This window comes from Phoenix dactylifera, chromosome 6 (assembly GCF_051530095.1).
Source record: "Phoenix dactylifera cultivar Ajwa chromosome 6, Ajwa_hap1_PhDact_Kaust_v1.1, whole genome shotgun sequence".
NCBI lineage: Eukaryota > Viridiplantae > Streptophyta > Magnoliopsida > Arecales > Arecaceae > Phoenix > Phoenix dactylifera.
Window position 1 is genome coordinate 3,916,636 of NC_143195.1, and position 23,884 is coordinate 3,940,519.

At 38.6% G+C, this 23,884-nt stretch overlaps 1 protein-coding gene and 1 pseudogene across 1 annotated transcript; both read right to left on the minus strand.

Moving 5' to 3' along the window:
• Positions 1-9,338: 9,338 nt before the first annotated feature.
• Positions 9,339-21,438, minus strand: LOC103698304 (GDSL esterase/lipase At5g55050-like). Its single transcript, XM_008780297.6, has 5 exons — positions 19,164-21,438; positions 11,510-11,643; positions 11,171-11,404; positions 10,802-11,051; positions 9,339-9,895 (listed from the first exon to the last, which is right to left on the minus strand). The coding sequence occupies exons 1-5, from the start codon at positions 19,423-19,425 to the stop codon at positions 9,669-9,671; spliced, it is 1,107 nt and encodes a 368-aa protein (XP_008778519.1). The 5' UTR covers positions 19,426-21,438; the 3' UTR covers positions 9,339-9,668.
• On the minus strand, positions 20,832-22,578 carry LOC103698305 (potassium transporter 6 pseudogene; annotated as a pseudogene).
• Positions 22,579-23,884: the final 1,306 nt, after the last annotated feature.

The following is a 23,884-nucleotide window of genomic DNA, read 5'->3' on the forward strand; positions in this document are numbered from 1 at the left end:
CCAAGATCTCTTCAAAATGTTTGAGTCGAAGGGAGTGGCACCAACTTAAATTTTTTTGTTTTATATTTTTTAAAATAATAAAAAGAAACGACACATTAAACTTTTGTATATAATATTTCAGCTATTAAATTTCTGCATATCAACATTTACCAAATTATATTCTAAAAATTCATATTTTGGATTATAAGTAAATAAAAGCATTTCTTTCGGTTTGATTATTATTTTATTCTTGACTAGGGGACGTAGAAGGGTTCGTGTAGGCAGTAGCTAGCTATGCTTAATCTAGGGACTAGGTGTGGCTCATTAGGATCCATATACTCCGCCAAATCGTTAGGTTCCAAGAAATAGATTCATAATTATTTGAGGATTGCATAAATTATAGAAATTATAAAAATATCTCAATTATTTTTTGATATGCTGTAATCTGATTACTTGGTCCTTGTGATGGTACCTTCTATTTGTATTTTACGTGTCCTCTTTTAAATTTTAGAAACATAGTCTAGCTAAGTATATTTTGTGCCAAAAAGATTTTTTAGTTAAAAATCATACAAACTAAAATGGTTGAAAGTGAAAAATCTTATTTTGGATTAATTGCACTGTTTTAATATATTGATTGTTTTATTAAACTATATTAAGCATGGGAAACTCTCATTGCTCATGAACTATTGGAAATTATTTAAAAAGAATGTTTGGAACATCTTTTAAAATTTCATGTACTTTGAAAAGTGAACTGAAACTAGATGTTTTTTACAAGAATATATGCTTTTAGTAACCACAAAAGTCCTCGCTAAAAGTCAAAATCCTGTAAATAAAAAAAATTTATTGTGATGGGAATTTTTTTCATCACCAGGTTGTCACATATACTTCTGGAAAGCTACGTTCGTGACAACAAAATGGATGCCATTTTTTTTTAATGAAATATGAGGAGCGGGTAGCCACCCTTTTATTAAACAAAGGAGGTATTCTCAAGAAATGGTTGGCCGCATTGTCCTTCCAGGGTCCCAGAACCGTCAGCGCGTTATATTATTTGACGCACCTGGTCCAGTGAACCAATCCAATAGCCGCTCGCCACCCCCGCTTGTCTTCAAACTATTCAAGATCAAAAGAGCGGTCCACTGCACTTGGTCCATCTAATAATTTCTTTGATAGCCCGGTGAGGACCCGGTCTGCTTGACCAGCCTGACCTAAGCTTGGCCCAACCCAAGCTCACATCAAAAATAAATAGATAAATAAATAAATAAATTCTCCATCCAACTTCTGGTGGGAGTCGACTTCCGAGCCAAAGAAGGCTTGCTCCTCTATACAACTATCTGCCTACCCCCTTTAGTCCTCTACCTCAAGCTTCATCCTTTCTTTCCCTCTTCTTTTTCTTTCTTTTTTTTGTTGAGTTCACAATTGCCCGTTATTTTGCTAGTCGAAAATTGGGGTCGCCAATGCCTCTGGATCTGAGATAACACTGTGATCTTCTTCCCTTTTCTTTATTTTTCTTCCCACATCTTGAAATCGCGACCGTCGACTGAGAAATTGGCCAAAAATCACTCGGAAAAAAGGATCCCCTATTTTGCTCTATTCCGCCTTTTTCTTCTTCTTTCGACCACTGCCTCCATTAGCGTTAGTCGTCGAGGCTTTCAGTCGTTATCCCTGGCTAGATGCTAAAGTTCTAGCCGCTGGCAAGCCGACTAGTGCTTAGTATTGATTGTATCACAGACCCCCTGCTCAGCCCTATTTTTTTTGGGTTGAATCTGACCGGCCGGCCACCATCTACTGGTTGCCACTGCCACCTGTTGCTTCCTCGTCGGACCACGACATGGCAACCATCAGCCTGCCTCTCTTTCTTTTCTATTTTGCTAAGAAAGAAGAAGAGAAGCATCTCTTTCCTCTCCTATATTCTCTCTCTTTTTTCTCTCTCATCAACCTATTTCTCTCTCTAAACGGAACCTATGGATTCTAGAGGTCCCATTTACGTATTCTATAGATTTGAGTTGACCCTTGGAAAGAGGCCCTAAACTATCTTAATGCTCGGGCCGCCTGCTGGACCGATCACCCCAACCTTGTTAAGTATCCCTGTAATCGACTAATGATGAATCTTGTTGAATGACCTTGGCTCTAATCGAGTTCATACTCCATGATTCATTAATTAAGTTGCTTAGACCTAACCTTCCCAAAGCTGCTGAATATTGTCACCCGACCAACCTCCTTTACTTATTGTTTTAATTCGATTAAAATCATCAAACAGAAATTAATTTTACTTTAGTGTTTTTAAATAAGGTTAACTAATTTGCCTTGTGAAGTTTTACAGTCTACAGCAAAATAAGTAAATAGATCTTACACTTATTATTTTTTAAATTATCATGTTTTCTGTGCACAAAATTTGCTTGTGAAAATATCATACTTTTCTTAAAATTATGAATCAATATATATGTTATGAAAATTATGATTTATTATCAAAAATAGTTTTATGAACTATAATTAATAGCCTTGATGATGCACAGATAAGTTCTAAGGACTCTTTTCATGGAACTCAGAAGTCATTTGTTATCTGTTTGAAAAAGGACAGCATTCTGAACCAAAGCATACCTAATGACAAGAAGGAAAACTACATTTCTACTAGATTATTATGTAGATTCTAAGGTATAAGGTTTCCTCTGGATATACAATTAATCCCAAGAACAGTAATAGACTTGTATGAGGATCTCTGTAAGTCAAATAATGTCGAACACCAGGTCATATGCCTTCTCTATTATGCTGTCCAGATAGTTGCCATGTGCATCCATGCACATTGGCAGATGCTTCTCATCCTGCTTGCACTAATAAATAACAAGAAATTCTTAAGTGCCATTAAACAAACATGAACAATTCAGATTTATGTTAGGTTCATGAAGGTTCAAATATATATTTCATGACAAAGTTTTAAAAAAGAAGGGACCTGGGGATGTTTTTTATTATCTTAACTCTTTTCAAAATAGTTACTATCAAGAAAATAGATTATTAAGGTTACGCTATTGTAATCTCGAGATCACAAATTAGAAACATGAAAATAGCCTCTATACATATGAGAATAAGGTTGCATATATCTGACCCTCTCTAAATTCTGGAATGGCGAAAGCCTTGTGCATTGGGTCTCCTTTTTTACTATCTATTTTCTTCCCTATCCAATATCATGAGGCAATTATCACAAGGGAAAATCTGTTAAGAGAGTAAGCAAGGTAATAATATCTTACCTCAGTTAGTTCTTGATCTCTTTGTTCATTTTCCGGTTGAACTGTTAGACCATTATAAACATAGTGTTAAATTCATTGAAGTGCATATCTATTAGCCATCAGCCTGCCTCCCTTCCTTTTCTATTTTGCCTAGTGAAGTTTTCTATTTAACCATTGAAAACCAATCATTTAGTGGCATGTAGGTGATGAGTCAAAAGATTTCTCATTTTAGAGCATGATGAAAAATATGGATTACATATCTAGCATAAATCTTGAGTATGAGTTTGTTTATTGGGTTGACTGCTACCAAACACAATAAAAAAAGAAAATAATGTTAAATAACCAATTGACTCCATAAATTTAGGTTGATAGATAAAGGGACAATATATTAAGCTTAACACTCCCCCAGTAGCGGGATAACTTAGTCAAGGAGGACTAGATCAGGATAAATGATCAGAGATAATAGAATAAATAACTAAACTACAAGGATTGAAGCTCACAATCTCTTGCAAACATGAGCTCTGATACTATGTTAGCTAACCAACTGGCCCTAAAATCTCAAACAAATGGGGAAAAGCTAACAATGTATATCAAAATTAACATGATCTACGATAATAATGGGAAACCAACGGTAATAATAAACCTAAATGCTACCAATTTAATCAATCCTTTCACATCAAGCCGCTGCATAACCACTTAAGATGTAACAACCATCATAGGATTAATTAAGGCTTCATGTAGCAAATACTTTAACAATCATGAAAGGCTCTGTTTTTGCTTTTTCTTGCCTTTTTTTTTTTTTGTGGAGGCAGGGGGTGGTAGTTTATTTGGCCATTAGTAAAATGAGATGGGGAAAAAGAGTCAGGATTGAGGCCCCCAACATTCTGTTAGACACTAGACATGAGTTAGCTCTGTAAATATGTAGAACCAAATATAGTGTGGTGTAGTAGTAGGCATTTCTACTTGCAATATTCGATTGTACTATTGGTTTTATTTAACCATCAATAAAAATCGTTGATCATTCCTTATTTTATTATACTATATATCTCATAACTTCTCTACAAATCTATGGTAATGGAGTTAAACACAGTTTGTGCAAGACTTTTACACCATTGTTTTATAATTTTACCGGGTTATTAGGTTGACTTTTGAGGTTGCAAATGGACAAAACCCATAAACTTCACAAAATGATATATATATTTGTGTAGCATCCATTGAAACATAAAAGTCATGGCTATAAGAAAATATTCAAAATATTAATTACTCTGTTAGAATATAATGAAGGATTGAAGTAGAGAAAAAAAAACCTCTGGGGCCTTCGAGTTGGGTAATGGCAGTAACAAATCGGTCATGAAGCTCAGGAGTCCAGCAAAGTTCTTGAACATCTCTCCCAACCATGTGATTCTCTGTGCTTCGATTTTGATCAAAATACATATTCTTTGACATGCAAAGAAGTATAGAAAGTCAATCGAATTAAAAATAATGAAAGTAAAGTAAATGTAATGAAATTAACAGTAAAATTTGAAGGAAAAAGGATTGAGAGAAAATGTGTAGAAAAATCCTATGCCTTGAAATTCATGAAAATAAAAAAGAATACAAACCGAACGATCATGTTGCTGCCATTTGTGATAGTTGCTATGGCTTCTCTTTTGCAATTGATTTATTTTGATGATCTAAACCATAAAACAAGTCTACTAATATATAGCAAAAAAAGTTTTGAGGTTGACTTGATGCAGTTAGCTTCATGCAAATAGTGCTAAAGCCTGAAGTTTGGCCCCATCATAGTAAGAAAACATCAAAAATCCTCTGGCCTCCCCTTTCTCCCACCATTTAAATTTTCCGAGCCCCACTAGAAAGTTTAGGAGAGAATAAAACTGTAAACCCTCTCCCTCTCCTCACTTGGGCTCCATTGGTGGAGAAAAATACACATGCATCGCATATTTTAAAATAAATTTATTTTGATAAAAAAATCTTACAACAAAATATAAGCATAATTTTTGAAAAGGTGAATCAATATGAAATTTAACAATTATATTTATGACTAATAGACTTGTTGGACTAGAAAAGTCCAGTAGCCAGAAAGCTAGCAGCAGCAAGGGCAGTGAGCAAGCAAGCGGTAGCCGTTTCTTCTCAAATCACTGCCAACTGCTCGGGCTCGGGTTCTTTCTTTTCTGATTGAAGTCAAATTGTTGATGCAAAGAGAAGGACAGGAATCAATAAAGGAAGAAAACACTCTTACTGCAAGAATGCCTTGTCCGGTCGAATTAGAAAGGTTGATCTATTACTTATTATATCTTTTTAAGGCGGGTTTACCTCTTACCCGCTGGATTCCATTGCACTCTGTAGGAAGTCCACGCAGCAAACCGAGGCCGAAGTCGTCAAGCAAGAGTCTCCTTAGGTCCTCAATCCTCTGGGCGACGCTCGTATGTGGATAAATGGAAGGAGCTCCTTCAAACAGAGGGAAGGAAAGCCCTGGCTCTACTATTATGGCGGAAAGAGGGTCTACTTCTGCTCCATCGGAATGCTTTTGTGGCAGGTGGAACTTTTCTCAGCCATCGGATCGACCGGTCCTCCACTGGGAACGGTGCATAGGGGGCTCGTATAACAATGTTATCTTAGTTGGTTGTCCGGTCTCACGCCACTATCATCAATATCGATATCATCAATAAGATAACCTTTAGGCTTGTCATCCAGGAACTTGTTCGGAAATACCGCGGACCAATCTTAGGCAGGAAATGCATCCATTCAATCCATGTACGTATCAAAAAGTGATGGAGGTCGCAGCCTATCCGAACCAACTGGAGTGAAGTTGGTTGCCGACAAGTCTGTCCCCTTCGGATACAGATTTCAGACTGCATGGGGAAGATCAAACTAATCTTTGCAAAGTTCAATCTTATGTGATGTTCAGATGTATCTATAACTAAAAATCATAGAATCAAAATATTTATAAGCAACGTGGCAGAGATCAAATATAGAACCCTACAAAGATTGAACTGATAAAATGCTGAGTAAAGAGTTATGTAACGTGAAGTTCAAGACGAGCTACATTGAGCAAAATCTAGAGGATAGGAAGGTGGTTGTTATTGTGCTTGATGAAGATGCACAATTAGAAGAAACATTGTTTTCTTTAAATAAAAATATGTGTCTTTCTTCGACTTGCCTTATTCGACAAGACAAGCTTAACTAAAGCCACTTTTAACTAAATGGTGAAATTCTCCCCAAATGCCTAATGTTCATTACTAGAAAATCAAAAAAGTAGGTGTCATTATAAAAGGAAAATCTACTTTTGATGGATATCGACTTTAATAGCACCTTTGGAGAAAGTCCAAACTACATATATTCTTGCTCCATATCTATTTATTTCATGCACATGCATTTATTTATCTAGATTAAAAAAAACTACCTGACAACTTAAGTTCCTAAACAAATGTTGAAGAAATAGTACTGGATCTACAAAGGCTAATAAAATTCTAATTTAAGTTTCATGACTCAATCATGAACTAGTAGCAAGGTAATTAACGGAAAGAAATTAATAACACATTGTGGTACATCTTTATTCATGTTTTGTTATTTTTGTCAGTTATCTTGTACTTTATTTTTGACGATCACAAAGGGTTGAATGTAAACTATACAAACTCTAGATAAGGTTGAGTCAAATTATTCTAGTACTACAAGATTCTAAATTATCAAAATAAAATATACGTGGCAAGAAACATTTAGGAGTGGTTAACATCCATATTTTTAGAATGATTTTCTAACTCATGTTTCAAAGAACTATAACTAAATGATATTTTCAAGTAACATATCCACTTAATTAGAAATAAAAATGATGACATATTATTCAAATAACCTATGCAAGATCAATTGCACATAATGATTCACTTGGACCTTTGGACGTAGCCACACGAGTATAGAAGTAACCTCCGCCATTTAGTTCAGTGTATCCTTTATCAAAAAGCATGTATTTGGTTTAGCATTAGTCTGGATTTGTCATATTTTCCTTTCATTGAAAGGCTAGTAGTCCAGAAAAAAGAGATTTTTGAATAGATTTTCTTTAAGAGTTATCAATAGAAAATATTGGTTTCTGAAAAGGTCTCCTCTATCTATCTTTATTTTCTTTTTCCTAGGGGTTTCATATGCAAGATAATCTACCAAATCTTGCAAATATTCTTCAGTATCTTAGAGGATTATAATAAATCAGGCAAATCAAGAAGATTTTGTAATTAAAATAATTGAGATTCCAATGGATCCTAGAGATCTATTGATGATACTATCTTGGTCATAATAGATTATAGGGATCACTTAATAATCTTTCTTTCCTTGATTGGTTTGATCCATGTAATTTCACTGTATATCGAAGTGATGTACAATTCCAAATTAGATATAGCATTAGAGGTGATGCCGAATTGCCTACGGCTTACTAGGAAAGTGGATTTGAACTAACACTGGATGGGAAACTCAACCGTGCATGGGTCATCAGACCATGCAAGGCACACATGCCCATTGTACAAGTCAAAATCTAAGTTAGATTTGCCTTGCTAGTTTGATGTTAGTTAATTTTAGAAAATTTTAATTTTTATGAACTTTTCTTTTTGAGGTACTCTTTTGTGCTATTAGGAAAGTTAATCATTACGGTTATTCAAGTCCTAATGAGAGTAGAAATCTTATATTAGATAGGTGAAGAAAAATTTTTCTCATTGCTACTTATAAGTACTCCCATTAGTGCTCCTCTTGTAATCATACTTGAGTTATTGATTAGTAAAAAATTCTATTATAGGAATTATTCTTATTTTGCCTTCTCTCTATTCTCTCTCCTTCTTTTGGTAGATTCTTATGATTTGTGAGTGAGCATGTGAAGGTTGTATCCTTGAAGTGGCCGACCAAGATAGTGTTTTTGACATTGGAAGAGAGTGACTCACCCCTGATCCTCTTCCAACTACCATTCGCCCGTTCTAACCCTTTGCGTCTTTCGTGTCGTAGCAGGGTTTTTGCCTGACCACAGCTAGTTGCATTGACAACTCTTCGCCCTTCAAATTTTCAATCCGAGTTCAACCTCTCCTGACGTTAGCAAATATTAGAGTATGGTTTCAAGATGCCGCCTTACCACCACAATGTTGAAATGCATGTTGAATGTGAGCAAGATCTGCAAGACATGGAATTAGATGAATTGGGCTGCTACCTTGAACAACTCCAAGAAGAAAATCAATGGCTTCGACAATAGCAAGAACAGCGTGAATGTTGACATCACCAAGATTCTAGTCACTACTCTAATAGAGAGCTTTTTGATGATGAAAGCAAAAGTTCAATGAAGAAACGAAAAAGTCGAATCCATTATACAACAAAAAAGCATCTTTATCAAGAAGATACCTATCACCAATGCGAATAATGACCATATCGCAACAATCGTGACTTTGGCATCAAAATAGGCATCCTCGACTTTAAAGATTATGTGCAATCCAATGACTTCATTGATTAGCTTCACACTCTTAAACGAATCTTTGAGCTTAACAAATTTTATGACAATCAACATGTGAAGCTAACCAGCTCAAGAAATACATATTAATTTGATGGAAAAATTTTAAGCGAAACATGAGCATGAAGAACGTAGCAATCAAAATTTCCTCCCAAAAAATTATCACCAAGATAAATTTCTCAAGCTTCATAATTTTTGGCAGCATGATAACCGTAGGAAATATAAAATGGAATTCAAGCAATTTATCATGACGTGTGACATTAAGAAGCCTGAAAGTAAACTATAGAATGATACCTTAGAAGATTGAAGTATAAAATTGAGCAAATCTGCAAGTATATCCAACATCAATGCTAAATATACTGCTTTAAAAATGTTAGCCTATACATCTTTGAAATTTATTTAAATATGTTAACTTTTTCCCCACAAAAAAATGCTACTGAATAAGAAAACTGGTTAAGGGGAAGATGGTCTTTCCAAAAAGTCTAGGAGAGGGACATCGGAGAAAGGGTTCTTCCAGATTGATGTTTAGCTGATCTTTCCAAATGTCCTCAATTCACCTTAGTGAAATTTTCCTCCCTCCAAAATTTTCAAACAATCATTCATCTCCCTTGCCTTCCATCCCCCAGATAAGGCCGCATCATTGTTCATACCACTAATACGAGATATTAAAAAACTTGAACTGAACAGATCAAACACCAGTAAACATCGTTCTGATCTACAGGAAGCACAGAGCTAGTTTATGAAGAGAACCACTCTCTCCTTGTTAAGAAATAACTGTTCACCATCTTCAGCTTTCACCCCATAATATATGGATACAACAATTCCATCTCCTAATCCATGATTTAGATCAAACATCAATTTATAATGTCAATACACAATCTACATAAAATCCAACAACTTTGAACATATTTGACCTACTCTGACTTCAAATGACATGCAATAGGAGCTTCCCAATTTCTGACAGGATATTGCTAATTCATCGACCAACCAGCTTCTTATACCTCATCCTCCACCAACTGCTTGAAATTGATGGGCGTTGCAAAATTCTGAGAGCCATGATATATGGCTAGGCTTGCAAGCTTAGAAGTCATATGTGTTGGATGAAGCATGTCCCAGAACAGGTAATGGTGACGAACAGAACAATAGGTAGCATTTGGTGTGCATCCAGTTCGAGCGTTGAACTTACCAGCTCCACAACAAGCAGTTTTTATCTCTTTATAACCTGTATACAGTAGCAAAAGCAAATTTTCTGAAATAACAGCCCTTGAACATCCCATCACGGTATCATTGTAGTAATACAGCATGTAGGCATATCAACCAACATAACAAGGAAATGTAGTAGATAGCACCATGTTGGATTTCTAATAAGACTATGTTTCACACTAGATAGCAAGGCCTACAACCATGGTACATTGTACCATACTGAACTGGACGGTATGAGGCATATGAAACGGGCAGTTCGGGGCAAAACGGGCGGTATCGGTTCGATACCGATACATAGTCTCGGTACACCAAACTACCCATACCATACCATACCGACACAACAATAGTGTCACACAAGTACGGGGCTCGATACCGAGACAGTGTACCTTGCCTGCAACATTCATATATCTTTTACTACGGACAAATAGGTTGTCATAGTGGTTATGGCCGTTGCTGATGTTTATTTTTTTTTTTTTTTTTACAACGAGGCTGTAACTTTTGGGCTTCATCTTGGGTATAGCAATTACCACAATGAAAATCACTTTTGGCAACAGTTAAAATGGCAATGGGAATGTAATACCGAAGAATTGGTTTCATAAGAATCATTTCCTATTTTAGTTTTTAGAGATAAAATAATAAGCACAAAATCAGCATATGCCCAAAGAAAACGTACACATTGAAGCGTGATTCTTTGAACTGAATAAAAATAAAAGATAATATACGCATACTCTCCAACAAAGTTGTGAAGCTTCATAGTAGAGAAATATATGGAAATCAAGCATAGTTGAGCATTATTATATTCTAAAGAGCCCCAAAGATAATCTTTGTTATTGCTAACCATAAGGTATCTTTTCACAAATGTTACATGATTTTGAAGAGCAAATGTATGTTCCAGTTTTAGAATTCAGAGTTGTTATGTGCTTACCAAGTGCTTCAGAGTTTTTCATTATACTTAACACCACCTCATATGAACTTCCAATCGAGTATTTCATCCCTTTCAGTGTCAAGCGAAGGTTCCGCATGAGAGCTCTTACAGCATTGTTGAACCCTAAAGCCAACTCATTCATCTTATCAATGCAACCACCTGTAGCGTTAAAACTTCTTGAATAAGGACAGCATCCAATGGGTGGGACATCAACTACTCCAAATTTCCTTGCTCCAAGTGTGTATAATTCCTGCCACAATGATGTGAACAGCTTGTACCTTTAACAATTCATTTCTAAATATTAGAAGAATGTCTGTAAATGTTGTAAACAAAGAAAATGATATGCAGACAGAAAGATAAGTAGGTAACCTTCACATGGTCACCATATTTCGAGACAAGAGTAGTAACAAATAGTTCCTCTCCGGTGTTGTTGGGAGAGTTCATCTGAGAATAATAAGCGAAGATGTCATTGCCTCCGGTGCTAATTAGGAAGATGGATTTGGAGAGCAAATGATCCGCAGTCTTGGAACCAATTCTTGCTGTAATATTTGATTTTATCATAGCAAAGTTTTGTATCTGCTTTGTCATGGTAATTGTGCTCCCCTGGTATGTTATAAAAGCTAATTCAGCAGATGTTGGTTAAAGACCTGAGAGCAGAAACTAGCAAACATAAAATAAGAGCTGAATTAATTAAAAGGCTACATTTACCATTGAGTCCAGAGCAATTCCTGATCCTCCAGAAGCAAAGTTTACTCCTTTTAATCCCCTCATAATTTGGTGGTTTGTCTTATTTGAGAGAGAGAGAGAAGGTGGAGGGCTCCTCCTAAAGCCCATATGGATGGCTGAACATATGCACAAAATGAAAGAAACCAATATTTTCCAGTTTAAAATTGCAAATGGCAATAAGCTATTACATGCTACTGCTATAAGTGCCACCACCCTATGTTTGTTTTAACATTTTCCTTTAAAAAATAATTGGAAACAGAGTATAATTGATCTGGTTAAAGTTCTCACACATGATTGCTACAAGTCCTACCGAGATGCATTTAAGATAGTAATGAAACCTGACACAAATAGAGCATGGAGAAAGACTGAAATTAACATTCTGAAAACTACTTTCCATCAAAATTGCATTATTCATCCCCTCAAATAAAGCACATTACTCTACCAGGAATAGTTAACTTCTGTTTATACATTGATAAAGCATGCTATAGTGTGTTTGTGTGTGTATCACAAAATATGCATGCTTATTATGCCATATTGTTACCAATTGTTCTATTATTTATTCCTCATATAAGTTTGTACCATAATTGCAGCTATACATTCAACATATATTTATAATATTTACTCATGAGATGCTTATGTAAGAGTAAACCCTGCACATTTATATGTTGGCTACATGTAATAAGACAAATGTATCACTTAAACAAGCTAAAGAGACTAGAATTTAAGCCCATGACTAGTCACTCATTTCAAGGCTCAAAATTGCAAGCTCAAGGAAATCATTAAAATCTTTAAAAGCCAACCATGAAACATACACATGCACACAATGCACAACATCCACTTTACTTTTAACAAATAACACAATCATTTCTTAAAAACTAAGAAATTCCACAATCAGATTGAATCACCATGTTATGTTCTTCTGTAGATGTCTTGTTGGGCTGTTGTAAAGATCCAGCAAGTCATCAGCAATGAATACACTGGAAAAGGTCACCAGATTTTGGTATGTCTTTGATCTTTTACTTTTAAAATTCTAAGGATCCTTGGATTTCCTTCTAGACATGTTCAGGTATAAAAATGTCAGATGTGTCCCGATCTTAACTGAGCCATTTTCTAAGGATATATTTGCGTCAAGCCTTTGTCTTTCAGCATTGATGATATCTGTCTTGTCTTTGTTTTATCGTTCATCAATGGATTTTACCAATCTTAACTCTAATGATCATTTCTAGCTGCCTGGCTTTTGATCTTAATTTTTGGGAAAAAGGGAGGGAAAAGATAGTGATTTCAATTGAAAGAATGAATACAAGGACAAGGGCTAAAACCTAATCTAAGGCACTAATCATCTTTGAAATAATACATGGATTTAATTCAGCACAACTTCCTAGTCCTGACAAAATGACAAAATATGTTAAACAATTGGCTCAGAGGTGATAAGCTTGTGGAGAAAATCTCCATCAAATCTAGTAGGATTATGGTATGCCGTACCGGATCGAACCGGACGATACCTGTGAGATACGGGCTGAAGTCGGCAGCCCCAGTTGACTTCAGCCGCGTCTTCTTTTGGGAAGAGCCGGAACAGAGGATCGCGATGGCGATCCTCTCTGGCTCCTCCGGGGACAAACGAGGCAAGGGCGCCGTGGGGATCCCGCGGCACACCCCCCCCTCAATCCGCGGCCAATCCCGGCCGTGGATTTCGCTCGGCCGCCGCGATTCACGCGGCGGAGAGCCGTTACAAGGGGGTGATAAAAACTCCCCAAGCCCTCCTCCCTAGGGCACCTCCGAGCTCCTCCTCTTCCTTCCTTCCCTCCTCTCCTTGGTGACCGGCGTGCCCCCCCGACCGAGCGTTGTTCGGATCCCCCTCACGGCCACCCCCTATTCCGAGACCCATCCTCTTGGTTTCAGACATCACCGCCGCCGCTTGACACCGGACCGAGCTTCCCTCGGCCGAGATCCGCTACCTCCGTCGACCACCGGTGAGCCTCCCTCCTCCTTGCCTTCGTTCTAGGGCCAAAAGCATGGATTTTTTCTCCTCTGTTTCAGCCCCAGCAATCGAGATAATCTTGGTTCCTTCTCCTCCCCGTCGGCCACTGCAACAGCCGTCGGCCGCCATGGCGGCCGGCTAGCCGTCGACCGACGGGTCGCCTTCGGCCACCCAGGCCGGCCACCCCGCCGGCCCTCTCTCTCTTCCGTCTCTCCTACTTCCCCTGTCCGTGGGGGGTTTGGGGAAGGAGGAGGCCCATCACGGGCCAAACTGGGCCCGCTGGGCCCTATCCATTGCAGGCCCAACTTGGGCCCAGTCTAGTCCGGTTGGGCCTAGTTGGGCAGTACCTCTGTGGGCCCAACTTGGGCCCAGTTTAGACCCGAGCCCGGAACTTGAACCCGAACCCGAAACCCGGAACCCGAAATCCGAACCCATTTGGCCACTAAATGGAGTTTTGCAGTTAAGCCCTTGGCAGTATACTATTTCAAAAAAAAGGGCCTTCTATAATTTGTATTTGATCCCTATAGGAAAGATTTATTACATAAAGGTCCCCAACTATATTTATTTAGTCCACTCAAGTTTTATAGAATAGTACCCTGTAATTAAGTATTAGTCCCTGCAATAAATTTTATTGCATAAATGAACCAATTAGAAGCCAACCTTGGGGGCCCTATTTAGCTGGGTCTATGCGGGCCCATTGGGCCGTGTCTGATATAGGCCCTAACGGGCCATGCCCATTATGGGCCAACTCTGGGCCCTGTTGGGCCATGTCCAATAGTATTATTTTTGGATTTTGCTTAGTTCTGAAATTAACAAGAAATTAATTAAATTTAAACAGGTGAACCTGATCCGCCTATCTGAAGTAGGGATTAAGCGAGAAGAGGTAAGTAACTTAATGCTTCAAAGTGCATTTTTCTAAATTATTTGGTAAAATAATTATTACTGGATTAAATTTTGAAATATGTTTTGTATTTAGTAAAATGGGTCTGACATGTTAAATTTTATTTGAAAATCATGTTATATGCTCTGAAATCCGTGAAATATGATTGTACAGTTTATGAAATCTATTTTTATATATATGCATTCTCAGCATGGCTATGATCTGTTCTGTTCTATTATGGCACCGCCAATAGGAATTATACATTGGACCTGTCGACTTGTAATCTGTGAGGAACCGGTTTCGACACCGTGCCACCGGTGATTAGAATAGTGGTTTCTGAACACCGGCTGCCATCGGTGGGTAAATATAGTAGATTTGGCACTTTTCTGCAACACCGACAGCCATCGGTGGATAAATATAGTGGATTTGGCACCTTGTGCGACCCATGCCACTGGGTTACGTGGTCGTAGCCTATTATGTTGAGATTTTGATATCAGAGTTTTTGGAAAAATGATAATAAGTTTTGAAAACAGTAAAACGATGTTATTTATGATTTATCCCAGACATTATCCTGTATTCTGATCTGATATGCTCTGACCCCACTTTGGGGTATTTTGTTGCTTACTGGGCTAGTATAGCTCATTATTTTATTTTCTCTGTTTTTCAGATCCAGAAGCTTGATCGCACGGGACTGGGGAGTGCGTTAGATTTGCGCTATTATTCCTTCAGTTATTAGCATTTTAGATTAGTCTGAACATTTGAATTATGTTGGCAAATGTTATTTTGAAATTTTGTAAGGCTGTTTTTGAATAAATTTCAATAATTATGTCAGTTTTGAACATCTGTATTTGCTTTGATATGATCCGATGCCTTGCACGCCTGTGCGGCCCGCCGTGCGGGCGTGCGGCGTCTACCACGCCTCGGGCTCGGGGCGTGACAATACCGGTACGGATGGTGTACCGACACTCGGTACGCCAAAAAAACTCCGTACCGTACCATACCGACACTATGCTAGTATGGCACCGGTATGGAGTCCAGTATCGAGATAGCGAACCTTGAGTAGGATCCCAAGACTAACACTACAAATAATTTGAGCTGCCCATGAGCTGCTTGAGATCGGCTCTAAATTGGCTCATTCATGCTTGGCTCAGTTAAGAAACAAGCTAGATTCAAAGTTTTGAGAGCTTGGCTCATAAACGAGTTAAGATTGAACATGAGCTGCTCGCAAAAATATAGGGAAGCTCGACTTGAGTCGATAAAAGATTGACTCAAAGTTTAGATGAGCCAAGCTCAAACAACTTATCTTAAGCTCGGCTCAAGCTTGAGCCAACCTCGAGCAACCCTTGTATATGACATGAGGCACAAGCAGCCTGATATAAGGCTCAACTCAACTTGTTTGCACCCCTAACAAGACAATTATGGACCAGCTAGGTCACTTTAGGTAGCTCTGGCTAACGTTCGAGAGAAACATTCACCACATTCAGAGCTTGATCAAATAGCAAAACTTATGGAGAGCATAACTTCTGGACATGGTGTCCATTTTTGACCTTTTCTCATTTTTGAAATTGGGAATCTAAATAAGATCTATGATATAGAAAATCATAAGCAGGCTTATTTGGGATGAGGCAAATACAGTTGGAAGTCATCTAAGGATCATAATCACCTAGTCAAACTCAACTTACTATTTTAGTAAATTGCTTTGGTACATCTCCTTATCCATACAGAATATGGGGACATAATAGAAGACAGTTGATTTAGAAGTTAAGATCTAGCTTCTATTTGGTGATTTTGTACCTTTCTATTTTGAAAAAAAGAATCAACCTCTTCAACTACAAGAGGAGTCCGATGCTAATTAGTAGAGATGGAGTTTAGTAATATAAATTCAGACATTGTACCATAATTTTGCATATTAGGTTTTGAAAAGTAAATAAGGCTAAAACCATCCTTTCAAATTTTCCCATAAATTTGTTCTACGATTTAATTTGTTTTGTGTGAGTTTCGAGTTAAATAGATTAAAGGAAGAAAGTCATTCTCTCTAAGCAAATCAAGTTGGCATCTAAAGCCTAGGGTCCTTTTGTCTTTTGAGCCTTAATTTAGGGTCCTCTTGTCTTTACCAGCAAATGGGTAAGAAGTTATCTATGCTTACATTTCATCAAAGTATGAAGACAAGTTATAGCTGTTGAAGAGGATGACACAAACTATCAGCTCAACCAAATGGAAGAGAAGATATGCAACTTACAAAGCTCATGTCTCGACTATCCCCTTCATTTTTGGGAGCTTTCGCACAAAGTCTTGCTCCATTGCCAAAGTTGCCATAGTATCAACCAAGGTACGCCGTCTCAATACTAGACCCCGTACCAGTGCCACCTTGATATGGGGTCAGTTCGACATATCGAATATCGATACCCCCCCACCCCATATTGTGGACCAATACCGAACCAGTATGGTACGGTATACTCCGTACCGCCCAATTTGGTAAGGTATGGCATATCTTGGTATCAACTATCAAAAGACAAGGACCAATTGTCTAGTAAAGAGGACAAGGATCCAAAGAATAATCAAGCCATGTGTAATCAAAATCTCTCTCTTCGATCCTTTAAGTTGAAGTATGAATTAATATACTTTTTTTGAATAGAACTAAGGATGTGGAAAAAAATTAATAATTGATTGAATCAGTCAGAAATATATTTTAATTTTTTTCATTGATGTACTAGTGCTCAAAAGCTTACTTTTGCTCATGTGAAGCTCTCCAGACACACTCTAATATGGTAGAATTTTTTTTTTTAGTATGCATAACCATGATGTGAGTGATATAATTTGGAGGAGCTATAAAGGCTTGATTAAGGAGCTATACCCAATTAACCATGAGAAAGATCAACGGATTAAGTGTTCATATCTTCAGCAGAAGTATAACCAATTTGTCCAAAACTACACCATCTACTTCCATATGCAGGCTATCTCTCTGAGGATTTTCATTAATGATCATGCAATCTTCATAAAAAACATCAAGGTTCCCACAAGAATATCAAAAGTAGCTGAAGCCTTTTATGTAGCAAGCATTAGTGAAGTCAGCATGAAAGCAACGAGTGTAGAAGAGAAGAATAAGCCAAGGGATGTTATTGGAGAAAAGGATTAAGTCAGGAAAAAAGGACTAAGTCAATAATTAGGACACAATCAATTGGAAACTAGATCAAAGAACAAGAAAGTTAAAGAGTAAGCCAACACAACTTTAAAAAAAAAAAAATTATCTTTATAATAAATTACTAGGCAGACAAAGGAGTGCTAGAAATTCATTTACAATTGCAGCCCAAAGGAACAAAGATTCAAGAGAATCATAAGAAGAGCTAGAACATGCAAAAGCCCTGTTAATTTTGACAGCAATGAAACCCAATGTAGTAGAAGCAACAAATATATAAGTGTGTAAAAATGTCCTCCACTTAAAGGTTCAGGTTAAATTGTTTGTAAAATATTTAGAGGTTTTCGCAGAAAAGATTTGTTGCTGTCGAAAAGAGTGAAATAAGAGCAAGGAATAGTTGAAGTTTTGTATAAATGCTATCTTCAACATCAATCTCCATGTTATATATGACTAATTGGTGTTGAAACAAAAACACAAAAACAACAGCGGTGCCAAAGGAGCCCAAAAGCAACTAATATTTAATCAAACCAGCTAATTTTAGAAACCTTACACCACAATCATGATTTGCCCTAACCCAAACAAAGTTCACCTACCTAAATGAAACTCCGCCCTTAGGATCTGAGTCAGGTCAAAGATCAGGCCCATGAGTCATTCAAAATCAGGGTAAAAGAGTTTGACTCAAGACTGCAAAACCAATCTACACCGAAAGTCCCCTAACAAAATCATGTTAGCCGAGGTCACATAAATTTTTGTCAGAGTTATTCACTGGCCTTCCAGATTTACCATGGTTGTCATGGTCCCTTCTTGAAGGGCCTCTAGGCTTTATTGAATGAAAGGCTTCCATTTAAAGATTGAAACATCTTTTTGAACACCTTTACAGTTTCAGACATCTATCATGCCGGTATGGTTGAACCCAGTTTTCCAAATTATTTTAATTGTCAGTTGCTCTTCTAACCCTGATCAATGAAATCATTTAACTAGTGGCAGATTTAATGAGCAGTTGTGCATGTATGCTGGCAGCGGAGAACTGAAATGTCTTAAGCTTTTTGGTTAATAGCTTCAATTTCTCTTAATACAATATACGCAAATCCCTCTACAATCCTCCACTTTTAACTTTTCTCTGAAACTTTGAATTTCCATGACTATACTTCTACCATTTTTTATTAAATTAAAACAGAGTAAATCATAATTTATTGGGGAAAAAGAAATCCTACAGTCAAAAAGACCAACTAATGTCATGTGATGATAAATGCATTGGACCAAATACTTAAACTTATAAGGAGCAGAATAGAGAGCAAAATTCAATGTCCTTTTGGGTATTGCTTTTGTTTTCTATCTTTATTTTCAAAAACGCATAAACAAAATAAACATCACGGATGATGAAACCCTTTGTTTTTTCAAATAAATTGTTTGAGAAAGTTTAAAAACTTTTTTTGGTACAAGAAAATTTTTAGAGCTTCTAGGAGCAAAGTTTTGTTGCTTTCCGAAAAAAGTGAAAATATATGTAAGGAATAGCAGAATTTTTGTGCAAATGATATCTTCAACATTGTATTTCGTTAATTTGCACAGAGAGAGAGAAAGAAACCGAACATGCCCTGAAAAACTAAGTGTAGGATGAATCAAAGTTAAAACCAGCACTTACCAAAAAAGTCGATGGCGTTATAGCCGTTGCTGAACCTCCCAGTGGGCCTCGAGAAGGGGAAGTCGATGCCATTGTGAGGGAAGTTGGCCTTGGGGCTGTTCTCCGGCAAGTAGTTGTTGTTGCCGACGTCGGCAGTGGAATCGCCGAACACATATATGGCCGGAACCTTAGCAGCTTCACCTCCAGCAGTATTAAGTAAGAGATCAAACAAGAGAAAGAGATGAAGAGAACGAGGAAGAAACCTCTTGTTTACAAATCCCATGGCCACTGCCTCCCAAATCAGAGCCCCGCTGCTGCTGCTGCCGCTGCCTTTTGTTAGGCGTGGGTAATATTTATGCTCAGTTGTGCTGGCTTTCTGGTGGGCCACCGCTCACTTATTTCGAGAAAGGTGGCGGTACACTCATTAAAGCTACAGTAAAGAAGAGGTGGCTTTGGAAGTGGCCGGACCCATGGAGCCATTGTCGTCGTCCAAGATCCAGTGGAAATCCTTTTCTTGGTGGAATATCTTATCCTTTTACTTGATGGGATATCTTATACGGTGGACATAGATTAACGGGGAGAGGAGACTGATGCATCGCACTCTAATAATATTGTTATGTCATCATTAGCTTTCTCTCCTCTCTGCTCCATCACAATCAAACAAAGCCATATGTGGGCTCCTATACAACTCATATGCAACTTTAGGCTTTAGCCAAAGTCATCTACAACTTTTACTGAATAACAAATTCTGATGTAATAATGTGCTCTGGTCCTATCTACAAGCCTTGACAACCATGCTAAATGATGACTTAAATCTAATAAATACCTCAACCCAAGAGTTGCAGGGCACGGGCGACTCTCCTTTTCTACTTTAGATTCGGATGTATTTGCACAGCCATATTTTGTGCGGAGCAAAAACTAGGTCCATAAGCAATTACAATTTAAATCTCTAACATGTTTATTCAATCAAAGGCTAATTGAAGTTTGGATTAGACTTCCAACATGCCTACTTTTTTCTTCTTCTTCTTCTTTCTTCTTCTTCTTCTTCTTCTTCTTCTTTTTAATATAGACTTTCATGAGATGAAGAATAGGAGTGCAAATAGGTCGTATCGGATCGGGTCGGATCCACAACTATAATTTTTGACCCGATAGGTCGTTCGAGTTAGGTCGGATCTATATTGACCCGAACTCGACCCGAATAATTCGGATCCGGGTCGAGTCGGATCCGGGTTCGAGTCTCTCTTTCAAAACAACCCTTTCAAAAGCTCATCATTATTCATCTTTTGTACTTTTCTAAATGTCTCTAAATGCAACAAGAGCCCAACAAATATCTCTTACCCATGGGCTTGCCAACGTCTACATCCATAGTCAGTTATCTAGAAACGGACTCATGAAAATATCCAAGACATGTCTCTTTCTATCTCCTGCTACAGTCTCTTCACAGAACCTCAAGGCAATAGGGCTAAAAAGAAAATACAAGGAGGCACTGGTCTCAGTAGAAATTTCACAAAAATAAAAGAAAATTGGAATCCTCTTCAAATAGCACCCTGCCATTGCAGTGCTATTCCCAGTCCACCTTTCATTTCCTAAGCTCATCCAACATGTAAAATAGCTTTGCATCATGTAATCCCCTTGCGGGCTGAGGGGAGGGGGGGGGGGGGGGAGGGGAACCAACTAACCCAAATAGAACTATAGAAGTCTAGGCCAAAGTAAGAGCACCACCAAAAATAGCAGGGGTGAGGACGCCGTCCCCGATGACCATGCACGTCCCCATGAGCGCCAGCACCAGGCCACCAGCAAGCACCGCTGCAGCACCTGGTGCTTCTCCAGCATCCTCCTCACCCTCGACGCGGCCGCGCCACCCGCTGCCCCGCGGCCGCCGATGCTGTCTCCTTTTTTGTACGCGGATAGCTCCTCGTCGGCGAGCTGGCCGTTGGGGAGGAAACCGACGCGACCGTGGCGGTAGAGGAGGGAGTAGAGCACGAAGGTGCCGCCCTCGCCGTTGTCGTCGGCTCGGAGCACGATGAAGACGTACTTGAGGAGCGGGACGAGGGTGAGGGTCCAGAAGACAAAGGAGAGCACGCCGTAGATCTCCTCGTTCGTCTCCGAGTGCTGGATGACCTCCAACGGCGACGTGATCAGGTCCCCGAACACCACCCCCAGGCTCTGGTACGCCAAAGTTAACACTGCCCTCCAAGAATCCCTCTGTCATCACCCAGCCCTCGAATCCTTATCAGCGCAGGAAAACTAGATGATGAGATGAGACAGGGAATAGATGAGGAATCTAGCTTACCTTGGAGAGACGGAGAAGATGCCGCCCTCAAGATCCATGGCAAGCGGAGAGGTCTCAAGATCTTGGAAAATACATTGTGTAACAACCCAGGACCTCACCCAAAATGGCTAGTCGGAAGGTATTATTTGGATTCATTCATCCTGTATAAGTACCTAAGATCTACCTAGCGAATAACCGATGTGAGACTAAACAAACACCCGCACGGGTTCTTACAGACTCCCCCCGTTCAAGCCCTAACGTCCTCGTCATGTTAAGGGCTCAATTCTATTCAAATTTAATCACAAACACCACGATTGGCCCGTGGTCAGCACCAATGGATCCGTGCTGCAATGTCTCCTAGTCCATATAGGTTATGGGCCATGTCCGCTCTGATACCATTTGTAACAATTTAGGACCTCACCCAAAATGGCTAGCCAGAAGGTATTATTTGGGTTCATTGATCCTTTATAAGTATCCAAGATCACTTAAGTTGTCACGCCCCCGGTCCGAGATCGCGAGTCGAAGGTCGCGCCAACTGCCGCAGACTCGTAGGAAACTCTCCTCACGAGCATGCAAGGCATCTTAACCAAATATCTCAATATATAAAATAATTCAACTAAATAAATGCAATCTTATTCCATTGACTAACTCAAGTCATAAAGTCTCACAGTTCTAAATACGCAGTGGAACAATAATTTAACAATATGCAAACTTAATTCTTAAAATAGCAAAACCTTGCAATGTCCAGCAAAATATCCAAGATAACAGATCAACTTAAATAACCCTAATCTAAGATAACTTGTGCCACAATCCTTCTAGTCGCTTTTCCATTTTGGAACCCTAATAGACTAGTTTTCGGAATCTGTAAAACAACAAGAAATTGTATAACGAGCTAAACAACCTAGTAAGTATGAACACTCTAGCTAGATAAATCAAGCAATAACATGTAGAAAATAAATATATATACAATTCTAAGGTACAAGTCAAATATTTCTTAAATTTTTAAGATTCTTTTCACGATTTCAAGATTCTTTCACAAATTCAATTCATCTTGTCGATCTTGGACTATGATCACATGTTCCCTATGGCAGGGTCATCAACACCGACTAATCTTCTTACGGTGAGTCCTTCAGGATAGTCAATTGCCAATGTATCTGCCTCCATTGGCGGGGTCCTCAACATAGCCAGGTCGAAATTCAATTAGTTCTCTATTTCATATTTTAGTAATGAAAACATGCAATGTCAAAACCAAATATCGTTCTTATCTTAATTTCTTTTAATTTATCAGATTCAATTCCACAGCCAGGAGCCATGACCACATGTTCCCTGTGGTAGGATCATATCACCGACTAATTATCTTGCGGTACCAACGTATTAGCCCCCATTGGCAGGGTCCTCAATATAGCCGGACTGTGAGTTTGAATCTTTTTCTTGTTATTATCTTTTCTCACGTTATATTCATTGTTCCAAACCGAAAGGTATAATGTCAGAGCAATCAAACACAATCCAAATCAGAAGCAAATATGTTCAATTAAAATTATACAATATTCTAAAAATATACATATAACCCATGCATCAAATTCGTAATCACGAATAATTCGATTCGTAAAACATATGTAGTTTGCCGATAAATCTAGTAAAGAGGTCACATTACTTACCTTGCGAACGCGATCTACAACAAATCCAATTAATTCCGCAAATCCCTCACAGAACCTAATTAATATCCAAAAATCATATTCTTCTTTTAAAATTCATCACAATATATGTATACAAAAACTTAACTTTTAATATCCTCCCATGGTTGACCCTACAGAAGTGCCTAGCACTCCGAGTTCGGGTTCATACCCGTAAACCACCCCCTCTCTTTATTCATTTATTTTTTTTCTTTTTTTTTCCATCTTTCCTTTGTCTTTCTTTTCTTTTCTTTTTCTTTTCTTTCTTTTTCTTTTCTTTTTCTTTTCTTCTCTTCTTCTCCAGAAACTTCTACCGACCTATTTCTTCCTTCCCCCCTTTCTTTCTTCTTTCTTTTTCTTTCTCCTCGGTCGAGCCCAAGGGCGGCCGTGGTGGCCGGCCCCGGCGGTGGCAGGGGGCGGCGGAGCAAGCCCGACCACCCCCAGCGGCTGGCGACGGTGAACAAGGTCGACAGCAAGAGCTTCCGAGCCCAATTTCCGGTGATCGGCCGGCTCAAAACCACCATACACCATGGCTAATCACCAAGCGAGGAGGAGGAGAAGGCTTACCTTAGCCCCGACGAAAGTCTGGCGGCTTTCTTCCTCTTCGGCGGCAAGGAAACAGAAGACCCCCGTACCAAAGAAGACCGACCCAATGGCCCTCTCTCTCCCTCTCTCTTTCGGCGGCAACACGAAGAAGAAGAAGCTCCAACCCGAGGGGAACTAGGGTACAACGGCTCTATCTTGGGTGGCCTCAAAGGAAGGAGGAAGAAGCCCTAAAAACAGGGCTTCCTTCTTCT